At 37.0% G+C, this 17,459-nt stretch overlaps 1 protein-coding gene and 1 pseudogene across 1 annotated transcript; one reads left to right on the top strand and one right to left on the bottom strand.

Annotated features, from left to right (window-relative positions):
- Positions 1-1,401: 1,401 nt before the first annotated feature.
- ARMT1 (acidic residue methyltransferase 1) lies at positions 1,402-17,345 on the bottom strand. The gene is made up of 5 exons (XM_069488004.1): positions 17,226-17,345; positions 14,949-15,054; positions 10,983-11,227; positions 5,783-5,948; positions 1,402-3,142 (listed from the first exon to the last, which is right to left on the bottom strand). Exons 1-5 carry the CDS (start codon positions 17,264-17,266, stop codon positions 2,381-2,383), a joined length of 1,320 nt encoding a protein of 439 aa, XP_069344105.1. The 5' UTR covers positions 17,267-17,345; the 3' UTR covers positions 1,402-2,380.
- On the top strand, positions 13,037-13,353 carry LOC138395606 (cytochrome c-like; annotated as a pseudogene).
- Positions 17,346-17,459: the final 114 nt, after the last annotated feature.

Here is a 17,459-nt window from a genome sequence, read left to right as displayed (position 1 = left end):
TGTTCCTTCATTTTCCTCCTATCTTCATTTTCTTTACTATCTAGCTTAAATTTCATGTTCCGTCATTATAATGGCTCCCTGGTAAATACAATCGATTACCTCGTTCCTCTTTCTATCTTACACGCCTGGCACAACCCTGACCTTGGTTGAGGGTAACTATATTCCATTTTCTCAAACAATTGAAATATACAGGAGAAAAATCATACATTTGAGTTGACTTTCATTTAAAATCATGACCATAAACCTCAGGGCTCACTCAACACTGCCAGTAATTCCACTGTTCCACTGTGTGTCCCTGTATAGTGTTTTCCAAATGTTAGTCATTATCAACTTCTATGATTTTTGCTGTATCTGAATACTACCTACACAATCATTTACTAAATAATTTACTTTAAATTTATTCAAATGGAAAACGGACCCATAGCCTAAAGTTTGTCCTAGACGGGGTAGGCAAACTATGGCCCATAGGCCAAATCCAACTTGTTATGCTCCTGTCCTGATTAGGACAAACATTTTAAACCTTTGCAGTATCACTGCAAAATGTTTTTCTCCCTCTTTTCAGTGACTCGATTTGGGAAGCACTGACTTTTCTTGTGCTCAGGCTTCCAGTTGTTTGATTCAATGGGAGGCTCTCGCCAGAGAACAGAGGGCAGAAGAGAGGGAAGTCAGGGTATTTAGACCACCAATTCTGTCAGTTGTGGATGATTGACTGTGTTCTAGCAAAGCCTGCAATTCTCCTCAGGTAGCTCTTTCTATATAGCCACCCTCCCCAAGTTCCAATAAACATTCCCTCCCCTAAGCTCTGGGATTCTGTTTTGCAGTATTTCTTACTAGGTTTCCTAAATCCTGACTGAAGTTTGTAAATGATCTCTTTTACTCTCTCTTCCTTGCACTAGCTTGCCCTTGTTTTTTCTTGCAGGAGTAGGGAGGGGTGTTGAACTACTTTCCTATACACCATAATGCCATGTTCTTAATAAAAATAAACTACGTGGTAAAAGTAGAAAAAGAAAATCCAAGTGCTTTGGAGAATGTAATTTACCACACAATAGCTCACACTGTGGCTATGAAGACAATCCAAATATACAACTGTGTTCTAAATTATGTAAAGTGTCTACAAAGAATTCTAAAATGGAGGCATTTTAGTAACAATGTTTAAAAAAGGAACACATGTAGATACCGAAACACAGTCAATTCAAAACGTGCAGTTTTATGTAAATATTTTATTAATATAAAAAAGTTTTAAGCACTTAGCAAGAGCATAGACTCATTTGTAAGTGGCATTATTTAATTACTGCTTTTGGCAACATCTGTAATACACATTATGAATTTCTTTGCTATATAAATCTCATTTTTAATCTTCCCTTCTCAACTTTTTCCCCTTGGAAAATAAAACCAATGAGATTCTCAGTATAATTCATTTTATTATTCTAGTGCAAGAAAACACTTCCAGGTTCATTTCCAATTTCAGTTTCAAAACAAAGTGACCTGAAATTTTTAGCCTTCAATATCTGTGCTAATGGCCAATAAAATGTGTAAGAATATAAAAAATAAATTAATTCATTGTTCATAGTATTCCAAGTTCAATGCATAAGAATCGTCTACCTAAAACATTTTTCAAAAACTGCAAACTAAAAATCTGTTCATTTAAAACACTTATGTGGTAAAAGAATTTCAGTTTGTCAAAGATATCATAAACAGAATGTAAAAGGTATTACATTTCTTCAAATACTATTTGTTTCACTCTATTCAATTTTGTGTTTCCTAACATCCATTCCACAGGCCAATTGAAATACAAATGCATGCAAATAAAACAAGCTATTGAAATGAAATAAAATTCAAGAACAAAAGAATTAACTTATGAGGTAAGTTCTGCTTTAATGTGTTCAAACATCACAGTTGTAAGAAATGCCTCTCTTTACAAAGCATCATTAAAATGTGTATTTTCACAAAGCCATTGTTTCAAGGAGCCCAAAATCAAGTTAAATTCCATGCTTCCTAGAACATTAAATACCATGCAGTATATATTATTTAAGAAAAAGATAGAGTTAAGTAACTTCAAAAGCAGAACTCACTTATATTTTGCTTTTTATCCAATTAAAAGTAAGTTTATTAAAACCACTTGAAATTATGTATTTAACCTGAAACGAGTTACTGAAATGCCAACATAAACATAAATATCTGTAACTATAATAGCTTAAAACCATCTAACCCCGAAACAATGCAGTGGGGCAAAATGAGTATATGTAAATGAGCGTGGAGAAGCTAGGGTTCCCAGAGCTAATGCAGAGCAGTCAAGTGACTGAACTTGGCACGCTGCTTTTCTAGGGATGAAAAGATGCTTGGTAGACCTTTCTACACAACTGACTGCTCCTAAACCGAGTCAAAGTGGACCATCATACTGAAATATTCCGTATTTCCCAGTGGTCAGCCAGCTGGGCTCAGAGGCTGTGAGCTGTTCTCCTTGCCCAGGCTGCAGACCGACCTGAACTTCAGCTTTTAACGTTCTTATGCTGCAGAGAGGTGCGGGATGGAAGCCATTCAGAGCCTCATGAAATGGAACGGAAAACTCCCATTTTCTGTCACCTGTCAACTTCCTATAATTCAAATCGCCTTTGAATAAAATTAAATGTGCCCTCTGTAGTTCAGCATGTAAGTCAGGGGCGACCTGAGACATTGCACAGTATTCATGAGGCAGAGTCCAAAATATATGATCATGGTAAACCCATCTACCCATTTTAATATAGTTCTCCCAGTCAGCCCCACACTTGGATGTCCACTCATGATTACTATGTTTTACCTGTTCAATTAACCAATTAAAATCATGTATAGTAGTATCAGAAACAAACCACGGAATAGTTTTTCCATAAAAATGGATCTCAGTAGCCAGTTTAGAGGACAACAAGAAGTCGGCTAATATTAAGTCTGTAACAAGTTCAAACCCAGAGTTATCCAAAACAATATCCACTCTAATAGATGTTTTTTCTCTTTTCTTGCAATTGCTAAGCAATGACCAAAGATGTTCCATGTCATTCACTAAAATGAAAGGTTTTAGGTCTTCCAAAGAATTTATTACATTGGTCTTCTGAGAACGAGATTCCCCGCCTGATAGAGACAGATCACACTTATTTCCCCACAGCGAAATCTGAAAAAGAAAAAGTACAAAACATTCACCCTTCTTCTGAATAACCAACAAAAACTCTACTACAATATATGTGTGTGTGGTGGGGGGGGGGTGCTAAAAATAGTCATAAATTTCTATAAACTCTTAATATAAAATCTATACTTTAATAATGCAAAGACTGTTTATATGATGCTATAATTAATAAGGTAAAAGAGTGAAATTTTTAATATCGGTCCATAATGAACTTAAAAGAACTGGTTTCAGTGATTTTAGTATCCTTATTGCTTTTTCAGAGGAAAAGTTTTTGCATCTTACAGATATTAGAACATCATCAGATGCTGCAAAGAGAGGCTCAGAGTTTACTTTATTATCCAGATTCAAGAGAAAAATGAAACAGTTCCTTTTTTCCTCCAAAGCCCCTGAAATTGCCCAGTTTCTTTTACTAATTGTATAACTTTAGGACATGACAACCTCCTTGGGATTAGTTCTCTCATTTGTAAATTTAAAAAGCTGGACAAGGTGATGTCTAAAGACCCAACTCTAGGCTAGACGTCGTGGCTCACGCCTGTAATCTCAACACTTTGGGAGGCCGAGGCAGGAGGATTGCTTGAGGCCAGAGTTTGAAATCAGCCAGGGAAACACAGACACCCATCTCTACAAAAATTTTTTAAAAACTAGCCAAGTGTGGTGATCTGTGCCTGTAGTCCTAGCTACTCAGGAGTATCTCCAAAAACAAACAAAAAGACCCAACTCTTTAGACGAGGCAATTTAACTAGAGACCCACCACAATCAATTATCTATTATTTGGCTTTAAACTGAAATAACAATTTTATTTTGTAGAAAATGGTATGTAGTGCTGTTTTTTTTTAAGCTATAAAATTACATGTTTCGAACTGCAAGCTCTGAAATCAGACAGACGTGGGTTCAAATCCCAGCATCTTCAATTAATGACCACTGGCAAATTACTTAAGATCTCTAAGGCTCAGGTTCTTTGACTGGAAAACAAGATAGTAATACTTACCTCACACAGCTATTGTGAGAATTATTAAATAATTGATATAATGCATGTAAACAGTGCACCAAATACCTGGCATACAGAAGTTCTCAATAAATATTAGCCAAAATAGACTCTACTCTCATTTGTGATTTAAAATAAGAGAATGCATGTTCCAACAAAGAGTATTTTTTAAAAAGAGAGATGAATGGTTTGAAAAATAAGGCTTAACTAACAATTGAAGTGTCTAAGGTCACACTTTTCCGTAGTTTGCTAAAGAAACGTATACAGTGGTGTACGTGATGGCCGTCACCACCTGGGACAGGTTCTGTGTTGGCCTCCTGCACATTCTCTCGCTCCATCTTCCAGTTTACAATTATATAGTTATTTGTACAATTTTTCGTCTATATTCCCTCAAGATTACACGTTCTATGACAGTGAGGATTGGACTTTTTATTTCCCATCACCACACGCTCAGCACCTGGAACAGTGTTTAACAAAGTATGTCCAGAAATGTTTTCATGGACAGTCGGAGAGTGCCAGGAGTTTTGAAAACGGGTCGACATTCTCTGCAAACTAGCTTCTCTTGACTTAAGACGTTAACCTGTTGCTCACGGTGGTTCCCTTTACTTGGGAGCAGAGTGGCAGGGGAAGTCGCTGGCCAAAATGGATGACAGAAAATAGATGGGTGCTCATTCTTCTTCACAACTGATTATACTTATGGGACAAAGAACACATTCAAAGACTTTTCCCTGAAAGAATGGGCTAGCTAGGAGCCCAGGGCTGGCACACTAGTTTTTTTTCTTTTTCTTTTTAATTCCAAGCTAAGCATAAAGGACAATTGGGGGGGGGAAACCCCCTAAAAAACCAAAAAACTAGGTTTATTAGTTAACAATGTCCTAACAATTTTTCTTCCAAATTCAAAATACGCCTTTACTCATGATCTCTCCGCTGACTCTGCTTGCCCTTGAAGTCTCATCAGGGCTTTGCCACGCCCTGCAAACCTGTCAGCAAATTTCTGGAAAACGAGACGGCTGGGGATATACTATCGTGTACCACATGTTTTCAAATAGTTCTAACATGTTATAAATTTTAGGATGTTTGCACGAATTAAAAACTAAATTTAATACAAGATAAATGAAGAAATGTATTATTATTAGGTCAACTGACCACCAAGTATTATCACCTGCTGATAATAGCAGGCTCTGTGTTCAGCGCTTCATCAGCATAAACCTAGTTTTAATTTCTCACATCGAATTATGGGGTATACTATACCCCATCATCCTCATTTAAGAGATGAGGAAACTGAAGCCCAGAGAAATTAAGTAACATGTCAAGTCTGACCACAAATAATCGACAGAGCCAATGCTGAGGACAAGTCAGGCTGGACCAACCACATCACTGTGAAGTATTCTCAAAAGCATGACAGAAACTATGAAGTCAGAAAACTCCTGTGCCACTAAAATCATTTCCAGTTGGAGTAGCAAAGATTTCAAAACCCACTTTTAGAAATTAAGTGGACTATCAACTCGTAATACTATTATGTTAGATAAAAAATTATCAATTATAACTTAATCATATATATATATATGCTTTGTTAAATGTGTACCAGTTTATTTTCTGTTTAAATTAACAAATATATTTGGCAGATTACTTATCATACTTACCTGCAGAAGTTTAAAAAATTCATTTTTCAGCTGACTTTCATCTAGATCTTTAATAGTTCTCACCAACTGTTGCAGGTAAGTACATAAAGCAATGATAGATTCCTGTGACTCGAAGAAACTTTGGTCTTTTGATTCTTTAAATACATCAAAGTCATCAATTGGTGGACTAAAGTAGGAGAACAATATAAATGAAACATTTATGTAAGTCTGTACTTTTTTTTTTTTTAACATTTGGGTAATTGCAGTTCTTTAAAGGAAAGAGAATAGTACCATACAGTCTCAACAATTAGTGGTAACAGACAATAGATATAACATAGATAATCAAGTTATACAAAAATAAATCCCCGAAAGGCAATGGTAATTAAGTGTCAAAAGCTCCCAAATCAACTACTTTTCTTGAAGTATTAAATAATTATAGTAACTATGCCCATAATTATTTACCCAGCAATGATTCAAGGGCAAAAGAAGGAGAAAGAGAAACAAAATTTCAAGATAACTGCTTTAGTTCAACAAACATTTTACGAGCATCCAATGTGGCAGGATTTCAACAATATATGGATATAAACTGAATATCTGAATACAATGAAGTAATCACTAATAGAGTCAAACAAAGTGTTATGGAAACACAGTGAGTACTCAAGATAAATCAGACTTAATATTATTATTAGAATGATAAATTTTGATCATCTATATATAGGCATTTTGGGGGCAACTTTTACTCCCGGGATGATTTTTACCAAAGGTGATGTATGTGCCACTGCTACATCTTCATGCTGTCCAATGAGAGATTCAGTCATATTAATATTGGCCTAAGAAAAACATAACTGATAAGATCTAAATACTAATATAATCGCCTTTATAGAATTGAATATCAAAGACATTCAGATTATTGGATCTTGTCAATTAGCTACTTTTTCCAGGGACCATCCACATGAGGGTAAAAACAGTAAGAATGATATAACAGGATTTAAGGGAAAAAAAACCTACCAGCATTTATACATCCAAATGACGGCTGCCTCTTTCCAGTCAGTCAGTCACCTTAGGAAACTACACCCTTATTCCAAGGATGCTGCCATTACTCAAAGCACTTTTGGAATTCCTCTTTTGGAATTTTCTTCAGAACCTGTGGCACATTATTAAATGTCCCGTCAATGATCACATATCTTCATCCTTTGAAGTCAATTTACTTTTGGAAATAGCCAAAAGTTACTCAGAGTGATTTCAGTAGAATGAGGTGTGTATCAAATTGAAAAAAACCATTTTGGTTAAAAATGAGGAGTAACTAAAAAACGAGAAGATTAGTTTCCTTTTTGAGGCTCTGTAAACTGGCTCTGAAAAAAGTTCCAAAGAATTCAAAGATGTTTTTACCAATGGCAGCACTGCTGAAATCAATCAGTCTCTCAGGGTGACTTAAAGGATAAAAATCATTTGGATGCATAGGTTCAAGCGTAGGGGTCAGCAAACAGTAGCTCACAGACCCAATCTGGCCCACAACCTGGTATGTGTGACCTACATGCTAAGAATGGTTTTGAGGCCGGGCGCGGTGGCTCACGCCTGTGATCCTAGCACTCTGGGAGGCCGAGGTGGGTGGATCGTTTGAGCTCAGGAGTTCGAGACCAGCCTGAGCAAGAGCGAGACCCCATCTCTACTAAAAATAGAAAGAAATTATATGCACAGCTAAAAATATATATAGAAAAAATTAGCCGGGCATGGTGGTGCATGCCTGTAGTCCCAGCTACTCGGGAGGCTGAGACAGGAGGATCGCTTGAGCTCAGGAGTTTGAGGTTGCTGTGAGCTAGGCTAACGCCACGGCACTCACTCTAGCCTGGGCAATAGAGTGAGACTCTGTCTCAAAAAAAAAAAAAAAAAAAAAAAGAATGGTTTTGACATTTCTGAATGGCTGAAAACAAAGCAAAAGAGCAATATTTTGTGACACATGAAATTCAAATTTTGGTGTCCACAGGTAAAGTTTTATTAGAACACAGCCATGTTCATTTACACATATTATCTCTGGCTGCTTTCACATTACAAGGGCAGAGTTGAGCAGCTGCAACAGAGACCACATGGCCTCAAAGCCTACTACTTAGCCCTTCACAAAAATAGTTTGCCAACCCATGTCAAATGTTTTATTAACAAATCATTCATTAGTTTAAAGTCATATGTCACATTAAAAATGAGCCTTATTTCTCATATTTATAAGACTAAATTTATATAAAGATAGATAATTTCTTATTTTAAAATGTTTGCTATTTTAGGATCTACTAAAGCTACATATATATATATATACATACATACACTCTGACCCAATGATTCACTCCTACGGATATACCCAACAGAAATGCACACACACGTTCAGCACAAATGTGTTAGAATGTTTACAGCAGCATTCCTCATAACTCCAAACCAGAAACCACTAAAACACCTATCACAATAGAATAAGTAAACAGACTGCAATATGTTCATACAATGCCAATATTACGGAGCAACAAGAATGAATGATCTATAATTATATACAACAATACGGATGCATCGCACCAATATAACAATGAGTGAAAGAAGCCAGACACAAACCACACACCCTATCATTTCGTGTCAATAAAGTTTAAAAACAGGCAAAACATCGGTCAGGATTACTGGCCATCCTTGACAGCAGTGACTGGAAAGGGACTCACAGGGGACCTCTGGGGTAGTAGGAAGGTTCTGCCTCTTGATCTGGGCCCTGGGTACACGAGTATGCTCTTGAACACTTAAGGCATGTGCATTTTTCTCTATGAATTACACTTTAATAAAAAGTCTTAAAATGTCTGCTAATTTCTGTGTACTTTCATCTTTCAATATCTGAAGTATATCTACTTAACATGTTTAAATTTCACATATGGTTAAAACTTTGAATCTTAACTTAGCCTGGCATGTTTCAGTATAAAAAGGTAGATCAACATGAACATGTCGTAAAGCTAATATGTGCCTTAGGATCCTACAAAAGTTAGAAGACCCTCCTTTGGTCACTTTGGAGTTGCCACTGACTAAGGACAGGAATCCCCCCTAAAAGAACCTGACCAATTGGACATTTAAAAACTATTTCAGTGCTAGTTCTGCTTTAAGACAGTTCTTTATTATGCCAACCTAAAAGCTGAGTTCTAGCACAATGTAACACCAATCCCCAGACCATCAAATACCTGCCAGAGAAATCACTTTGGGAAGAGTTCTACACATTCTAGTTTCTTGAACTTAAAGGTACATTTTCCTTCTACCCTGTTTAACAAGCTGTTCCCTGGACGAGTGGATATCATTCCCTGAGGTGCCTAAAGAAAAATTGATACCCAGGCACCACCCTAGATAAATTAAAGGATCAGTATTTATTCTAACATAATGATTTAAAAATCTGCATCTTTGAAACCACCTTCCCTCTCCCCAACTGGGTTGTAAATGTGTATCCAGGTTTGTGAACTCTGCTCTAGGTTTTTTTATTCTCTAAACCTGATCCACCTCTAAAGTCAAACTCAGAAACACTATTCCTTTTGCCCTTCTAACTTACAAACTCTACTAACCCTACTCAAGGTGCCACCCAATCTTTCAACACCTTGGCAGCTCTGAGTCATACCACAGATATTTTCCAATAATTCCCAGGGTTATGAAACCATCACCATAATTTCAGACTACTCTTGGTCCTTGACAAGCATCTAAATCTCCTACTTGGGAAGAATAGTCTGATAAAAACTCTAATGTGATTTACACAGACCAGGCTCAAATCCTGGCTCTACCACTTACTAGCCATTGTAAGCTTGGGCAAGTTATGAGCCTCTTTGAGCCTCAGTCATCTCAACTATAAAATGGAAATCATAACAATGCCTACACTTCACTGGGTTGCACAGTAACTGTAACATAGCTAGTATTCAATAGATGACAGCTCCTTACATCTCCTGCTGCAGTGACTTCTGTGTGCCAGGTAGTATACCAGATTTTTAATAGTGTGCATTGCTTTTAGAGCAGAAATTCTAAAACCTATGTATTCAGCAAAAACAAATTGTGATTTAAAAAAAAAATTATAAAGAGTAAGACAATAAAAGCTAATGAACAGACTCAAAGTTACATACATTTCCCAAAACAATTTTATTTTACAATTAGAACTGGCTTATCAATCATTTTAAATTATCTTAACGCTATGTTGGAACAGATACCAAAGGATTCCTCGTATTCAGCAAACCTGTATTTTGGAACCTGTGGGCTAAAAGGACAGGTCACATTACCTTTTCTTTTGCACTATAAATCAATTCTATTTTAGAAGTTTCCTAGGAAAAACTAAATAATATAAACAAGCCTATAAAAGGTTATTTTAAAATACATGTGTAACTTTCAGAGTCTTTTTCTAACCTACCCATTTAAAAAAAAACAAGACTAGGCTGGGCGAGGTGGCTCACGCCTGTAATCCTAGCACTCTGGGAGGGCGAGGCAGGTGGATCGCTCGAGGTCAGGAGTTCGAGACCAGCCTGAGCAAGAGCGAGACCCCGTCTCTACTAAAAATAGAAAGAAATTATCTGGCCAACTAAAATATATATAGAAAAAAAATTAGCCGGGCATGGTGGCGTATGCTTGTAGTCCCAGCTACTTGGGAGGCTGAGCCAGTAGGATCGCTTAAGCCCAGGAGTTTGAGGTTGCTGTGAGCTAGGCTGATGCCACGGCACTCACTCTAGCCCAGGCAACAAAGCGAGACTCTATCTCAAAAAAAAAAAACAAAAAAAACCCAACACTAAAGATTAACACAGTGTATAAAACAAAAGAGTGATTCACTGTTCTGACTGATGACTCCTTATACCAAATAAATGTGGCATATTATCTATTTTTATAAATAAAACATATGCTTACTTTGATGCATCTTGATTTTATATTTATGTAATTATTTCAAATTATTTTTTACTCAGTAAGTACAATTTTTTTTACTCTAGAAGTCTTTATAAGAATCTTTAATTAGTTCATGCTTCAGATATTTAATCTTATATCTATTCTAGGTAAGTGGATTACAACTGCCAAGAATCTATTAACTTGGTAACATATGCAGAAGTGTCTAACAATGCCATTAATACTTACTGAACTCAACTAAATCAGGTTTCTACTGGTGCTACTTTTTAAACTTACCCTTTAATAATTTCAAAAAAAAGTACAAAGTATCTAAACATTTACTAGTTGATGGTTATATACTTACCTCTGGATAATTGCTTCATGAATTCTACGATACAGGTAGCATTCTACAAACAACCATGGTGAGTAGAACCACCTTGGTTTTTCATCACTTTCATCTAAAACACTCTGATGATATTCTAGGTACTGATTCCATATGTCAGTATCAACAAATTTCTCAACCAAGGGGATAATTGGTTTATCTGTTTGCAATTCATTCCGTAACTTAGAAAGAAGAGAGATAGCTTTCTTTTCAGCTTCCGTGCCTTCCTGTGGAAATACAAGAAAAATAAATTGTGTGTTTGTGTGTGAGCACATGTGTAATTCTTCTAGGGTAATATATTTTTGTGGACTTAAATTTAAGAAGGACAGAAAAGTACTCTATTTCAAAATGATATTTTATGTCTTTCACAAACTATTGTAAACATTAAATTTAGAATTCTTAAGTTGAAAATCAAAGAACATATGCAGATCTCAGATCAACATAATCATAACTTATCTATCTTGCTTTGTTTTGTTTTGAAGTTCTGGCCCTTCTGTATCTTTGGGTGGAATGACCATTACCATGCACAGGAAGAGGACAAACCATGAGATTTTCCATGTCTTTCATGCTTCCAAATGTGTTATTCTGGTCTTCCTGAGGTTTCTTTTGGCAGCTCAAAGGGTTTTTAAAATTATTTGTTTTCCACCAACTTCCAGATAGATACCCTGACATACAAGGTTCTACAGTATTATCTCACATAATAGGCCAATTAGAGAGGGGACAAATGTTACGGGATCAGAATAAAGTGAAAATGAAAACCTTTGGTTTTATACTAGCAAGATTCCTGCTCATTAAAAAAAAAAGATGTAAACCTAATAAACATATAGAATAAAATGTAGGAAATAAACATCAAACCCAAATGAGTATTTTTATAAAATCATTATCACCATGTTGATATTAAGGGAATTCAGTCCCTACTTTCAGACCTATAATTGTCGAAATACAGACATCTCTCCAATCTTTTTTTTTTTCCCAAGTAGAATTTCTTTTGCCACTAGAACGAAAGGCTGAAGCTCTAGAAATTCTGCAAGTTCAAAAATAGAAGAAAAGTTGTTAAAAATATAAATTTTAGGAGCTGAGCCCCAGATTCCCCACATTCTTGAGAGGAGGTCTCCTTCCAAATCTCTACCTTAATTAAATTCTTTAACTTCAACTAATTATTTAAGCATAAATTCCAACAATTAAGATTTTTACAGGGTTTGTGAGCACCCTCTTTTACACAGGCAAATACCTGGAAGAGATAATGGACTAATATTTGTGTCAACGCCAGTTTGCTAACTTGCTTCAATTCATTTCAAATGTTTACACATACTCTGTATGTGTCAGATACTAAATTCAGGGCCAAAGAAAGATGAATAAAGCCTGGTCCCCTGTCTCTCAGGGATGCATGTCTGCCAAACCAGGTAGTCTAAGGGAATAGGCATTTGGCTACTAAGACAGGAGGACAGAAAACTGTGTGGCATGGCTCCTTTGGGGACAAGCCTGGTACTGGTATAATTGGAGGCTTATGGAGCTAGGAGAACACGTGGGGCCTAAGGAGAGTGGCCGTAGGTATGAGAGATGCATGCAAAAGGAGACAGAAAGGCTACCAAAAACAGACTGATGTCAACATTTTATTTAGATCTTGTCCCATCCCCAGGACAGTGTGAAATGGATTAGAGCTGGAGGGACAATAGACCGTGCTTTCTCGCTCTCAGCTGGTATGGTCACCTGATGACTACGGGCATACAGGCCAAGCAGTAATATGCTACAACTCGATTAATTACTATATTTTAGATCACACCAGTTGAAAAAATTGAAATTACAAGTTCAACTATTATGGGGACTTGCTTAAGTATATGACAAAATACTCAAGTGAGCAACCCAAACTTGCCTAAATTATACTTATATGCTAAATGTGTGCATATATCAAAACAAAACCATGTTTTTGTGATAAACATTAAAACTATTCATCAATGTCAGTGCCTTACAGAGTGTCATGTCGGGCTTCAGAGGGGGAACCTTTGTACTGTCAGCAACTAAAGAGAGAATTAAACATGAGTGATACGGAAAAAGGCAAGAAGATTTTTGTTCCAAAGTGTGCCCAGGGTCACACCCTGGAAAAGGGAGGCAAACACAAGACTGGCCTAAATCTCCATGGCTTCTTGGGTGGAAGACAGGTCAGGCTACTAGATTCTCTTAACCTGACACCAGAAAGAACAAAGGCATCGCCTGAGGAGAGGATACACTGATGGAGCATATATAGACTCCCAAGAAGTACATACCTGGAATGAAAATGATCTTCAATAGCATTAAGAAGGAGGCAGAAAGGGCAGACTTGATAGCTTATCTCAAAAAAGCTACTAATGAGTAACAATTGGCCACTGCCTTATTTATTATAAAACAGAAATGTCTCATGACTTTTTTTTTATGTGTACCACAATTTAATTGATCTCATACACCAGAATTCAGATCATGAATGAGTATCAGAATATTTTTGTTGGACAGTCCTGATTTAACTAAGGCTGGCTTGTGGTTAAATGAATATGATCGGTTTTGTGAATTTTGATAATAATTCCAATTCAATAAATGCTATCACTGTTTTTTCCTTCTAAAGATATGATTGGACTTAATAACACTCAACTTTTCACAAAGAGTAAATTGCCATCTCAAAACCTACTGAAGACTGGTTTTATATTTAGATTTACATAACTGTTTATGTGGATACATTTACGTACTAGGGAAACTCCTTCACTGTGTTAGAACCAAGCAAGGCTCATTAGTGTTTTAATTTGTGTTCATTAGCCTGTTAAAGGCAAGGGCTGGAGATAAGGTATCAATGTTTGCTTTATACTTTTGGTCTTTACTATGCCAATAATTCCCTACGTCTACTAAAATGCTGCCTTTTATTTACTGAAAGGCATTTTAGTGTGGTTTATGTGTAATATCAAAGAAAGAATATTTAAACACTTAAAAAAAAGGTCAGTGTCCAAGCTAAGCTATAATCTCAGCAAAAGAACAGGTGATCCCCATATTGTGCCAGGATTAGTTTCAAAGAAGACAATATAAAAAAGGTTGATAAAGAAACACAACATTATGCTCAAATTGTCTATGTGCTGCCTTGCTCCAGCTCAATTTGGCCAGGAAGAAAAGACCACCAACCATTTCTGTATATCTTTGTTGTTAACTCTTTAAAAAAAAATGTACTGGTATGTGCATGGTCTTTTACAGTCTACTGAGTAATAGAAAGATTACTGAACTTGCAAGTTTAAAGACCTATACCTACAAAATATAGTTATTTGGATTTTTCCTCATCTAGTAACTGAATGGACAAGGTGATTTCTAAAGTCCCATCCCGTGGGAGGCTGAGGCAGGAGGATCATTTGAACCCAGGAATTCACAGCTGCAGTGAGCTATGATAGTGCCGCTGCATTCCAGCCTGGGTGACAAAGCAAGACCCCTTCTCCAAATAAAATAAAATAAAGTTCACCCTGCTCTGAATGTTAATGAGTCTTTCTCATCTTTAATCAGCATAATGTGTCAACCAATCATGTCACTCTTCATCTTGAGTTTGGCACAGCACCTTGAGCTTCCAGGACTCAAGATTTCAAATTATTAACATAAATACTGCAATTCAGCTAAACTTAAATTTAAAAAGCTTTCCTGAGCAAGTTAACAACCTAGTCACCATTTATAACATTGTATGTATTAGAAAATATGTTCTGAAGTCTAAATAACTGACAGAATTAATTGTTGGAACACAATTTTTTTCTAAATGGGATTGGCTGCTCTATCCTTGACTACCACATGATTATACTTCATTTCAACCTATTACATTACACCCAGATAAATATTTGGCCCATGTATTCACTTTTACACTTTACAAGAAAACTGATTAACTTCAATAACTACTTACTGTGTTTCTGTTGAAAAATTAACAAAAAATTAAAGTTAAAACACAATTCTTACCTCTCCATGTTTCTCAAAAAATTCACTTTTATGTCGATGCAACGTATCAATAACCTTAGTTAAGATCTGTGGTATTCTGTCTTTAATTGTAAGATATGCAAATGATCTAGAAAAAAGAGTCACATACAATATATTACTGAGGAGCATCAATACTGTAATGCAGTGGTCCCCAACCAGTACTGGTCCGTGGCCTGTTAGGAACCAGGCCAAGTCACCACCTGAACTCGGCCAATCCCTCACCCCACTCCTTCCCACCCTCCTCCCTCCTCCCCTCCCCTTCCATAGAAAAATTGTCTTCCATGAAACTTAGGAACCGGGTCTTCCATGAAGCCGGTCCCTGGTGCCAAAAAGGTTGGGGACCACTGCTATAAAGGCTATCTTAGTTTCTGGAACACCCCATTTAAATTAAAATGCCTTCTTATGTAGCTATTAAAAAAGTAAAACAGTACTGTGTGACTACTATATCAAAACATAAGAAAGTCTAAGAATTTCTCTGGTATGTCATGGAAGCTAAGTAGTTTTGGTGTCTCTAATCCCAGATTCTCCTCTAGAGTCTAATTAGTCTTATCTTTCTTATTCTATTCCTTTTATTTTCCTGAATCAGTAAGTAGACTAACAATGTGATAGGGGAGAAAAAGATTAGCCTAAAAATCACACAGGCTCTTGTCTCAGGTCTATTACTTACTAAATGACTTCACCTGCTTAGAAAGATGAATGAGGCAATGCATGTAAAACAGCCTTAAAGATGCTAATGAGCTTGAAGAACAAAGAAATAAAGCTATTTAGGAACCTGTTTCTCTTCTCTGTCTCAATCTATAGTCTAAGTCAATTTCACATCTTTTTCAAAGGTTTTCCAGGCTGCCTTCTCCATCTGCACTCTATTGCACTCTCCTTCCCTCTTGTTCTACCCCTAAACAAATTAAGGCATGCTACTCTCACTCTCCCAGCCAAAAAATTAGAGATTTTATAGAAGTGTCAAAGAATGAAGAAAGCTGGAGATGAGGAAAAACTTATACTTGCATTAAAAAATTAAAAATATTCTTGATTTTATTCAAAAACCAGAAGTTACAGATTATCATCTTATATAATTATATATATTTTCTCAGGAAACACATATAATTCAGTTAGAAAAAACAAGCTACTAGATGGTGAAATTCTGCACAGTTTTAAACATAGAGCATGGAGCTTAGCTGTTCAGTGTTTATATCTTCAGGTCACAAAAGACAATTTTTAAATTACTGGATTGTACCTTGAGTATTTACGTCTTTAAACCATTTCCTCAAATGATAGCTATAGAATTTTAAAGAAAAAATTGCAAATATGTTCTGGCTCCGTGGTGCTTTGAGTATCCTAAAAAAAGTGATTAGGTTTAATGTGCACAGTAACTACTGTGATTAGAAATAATTTTTTAAAATCACTAATGCCTTGGAGGGACAGAAGGAACATTAAATCAACTGACATTTGAATTTTCCAAAGCAGCAGATAAAATAAGTGACAGTCCTTTGCGATTTTAAAGTATTACTATTTCTCTAATCACAACATTTTCTACGACAGACAGATGCCTGCACCTCCGGGGTAAGGTCCCTGGCCTGGGTGAGGCCAAAGGCGCCTATGGCGCAAGTTTTAAGGAGGCACTCACTTCCTATATTTGCATGACGGTGCCTGCTTAAATTGTGGGCCATTGGCTTCTTTCTGGCATACATCTCCTTCCTGCCCAGGTAGGGCCATTTTATTCAAAGTGTTCCCATTTTTTGCAACATTTTGAAGGATCTATTTCGAATATAAACATTCAATTTATGCAAATGGATGTTATTTTTATGGTCGCCCACAACTTTGCCCACAATCTGTAAGGTGACGACTAAAAAGCAAAAAGTTACAGGCAAGTTTTACTGTGAGACGATGATTTGATCGGCAACAGCAAGAAACACATTTTCAATAAATCTGAGATTCCCAACTTTTAGGGAGAATTTTAACTCCCCCGAAAGCGCATTGGTTAAAGTGAATAAATAAAAAGTGACCGCGAGGAAAAGATTGCAAAGCTGATCCAAGTCCTGACCCCTGCGAGCAGCCGCAGCGGGCGGACTCCGTCCCCTGGGGCCGCCTCGCTTTTGCCTCCAAACCAGGCTTCGAAACCCGAAAACGCGACCCTGGGAAGCGGGGCCCGACCGCGAGACTCGAACAGCCGCGGGGGAGCAGTCCGCCCTCCGCTTGTCACCCACACGTTCCCGGAGAGGCCCGGCTTTCCGCAAAAGTGGGGAGGAGAAAGGCGAGACAAACCCTACGTCCTGTCCCGAGAGAGACGCCGGAGGCTTCGCCATTACGTTTCGCGCCGCCGGCCCCAACGCTCGGGTCGCACCGTCCGCAGAAATAGAGACGGTTCCGCTGCGGAGGAGGAGCTGAGAAAGGGAGCGATGTGGCTTTAAAAATAAAAAAAAACTTTTGAATGAGGAAACTTTATTTGGCGCCCGTACAAGTGGCAAGCAACAGCTGGCACGAGCACGCGATCATCCG

Source organism: Eulemur rufifrons, chromosome 15, assembly GCF_041146395.1.
Source record: "Eulemur rufifrons isolate Redbay chromosome 15, OSU_ERuf_1, whole genome shotgun sequence".
In the NCBI taxonomy this organism is placed as follows: Eukaryota; Metazoa; Chordata; class Mammalia; order Primates; family Lemuridae; genus Eulemur; species Eulemur rufifrons.
This window is presented reverse-complemented; position numbering and strand designations above follow the sequence as displayed.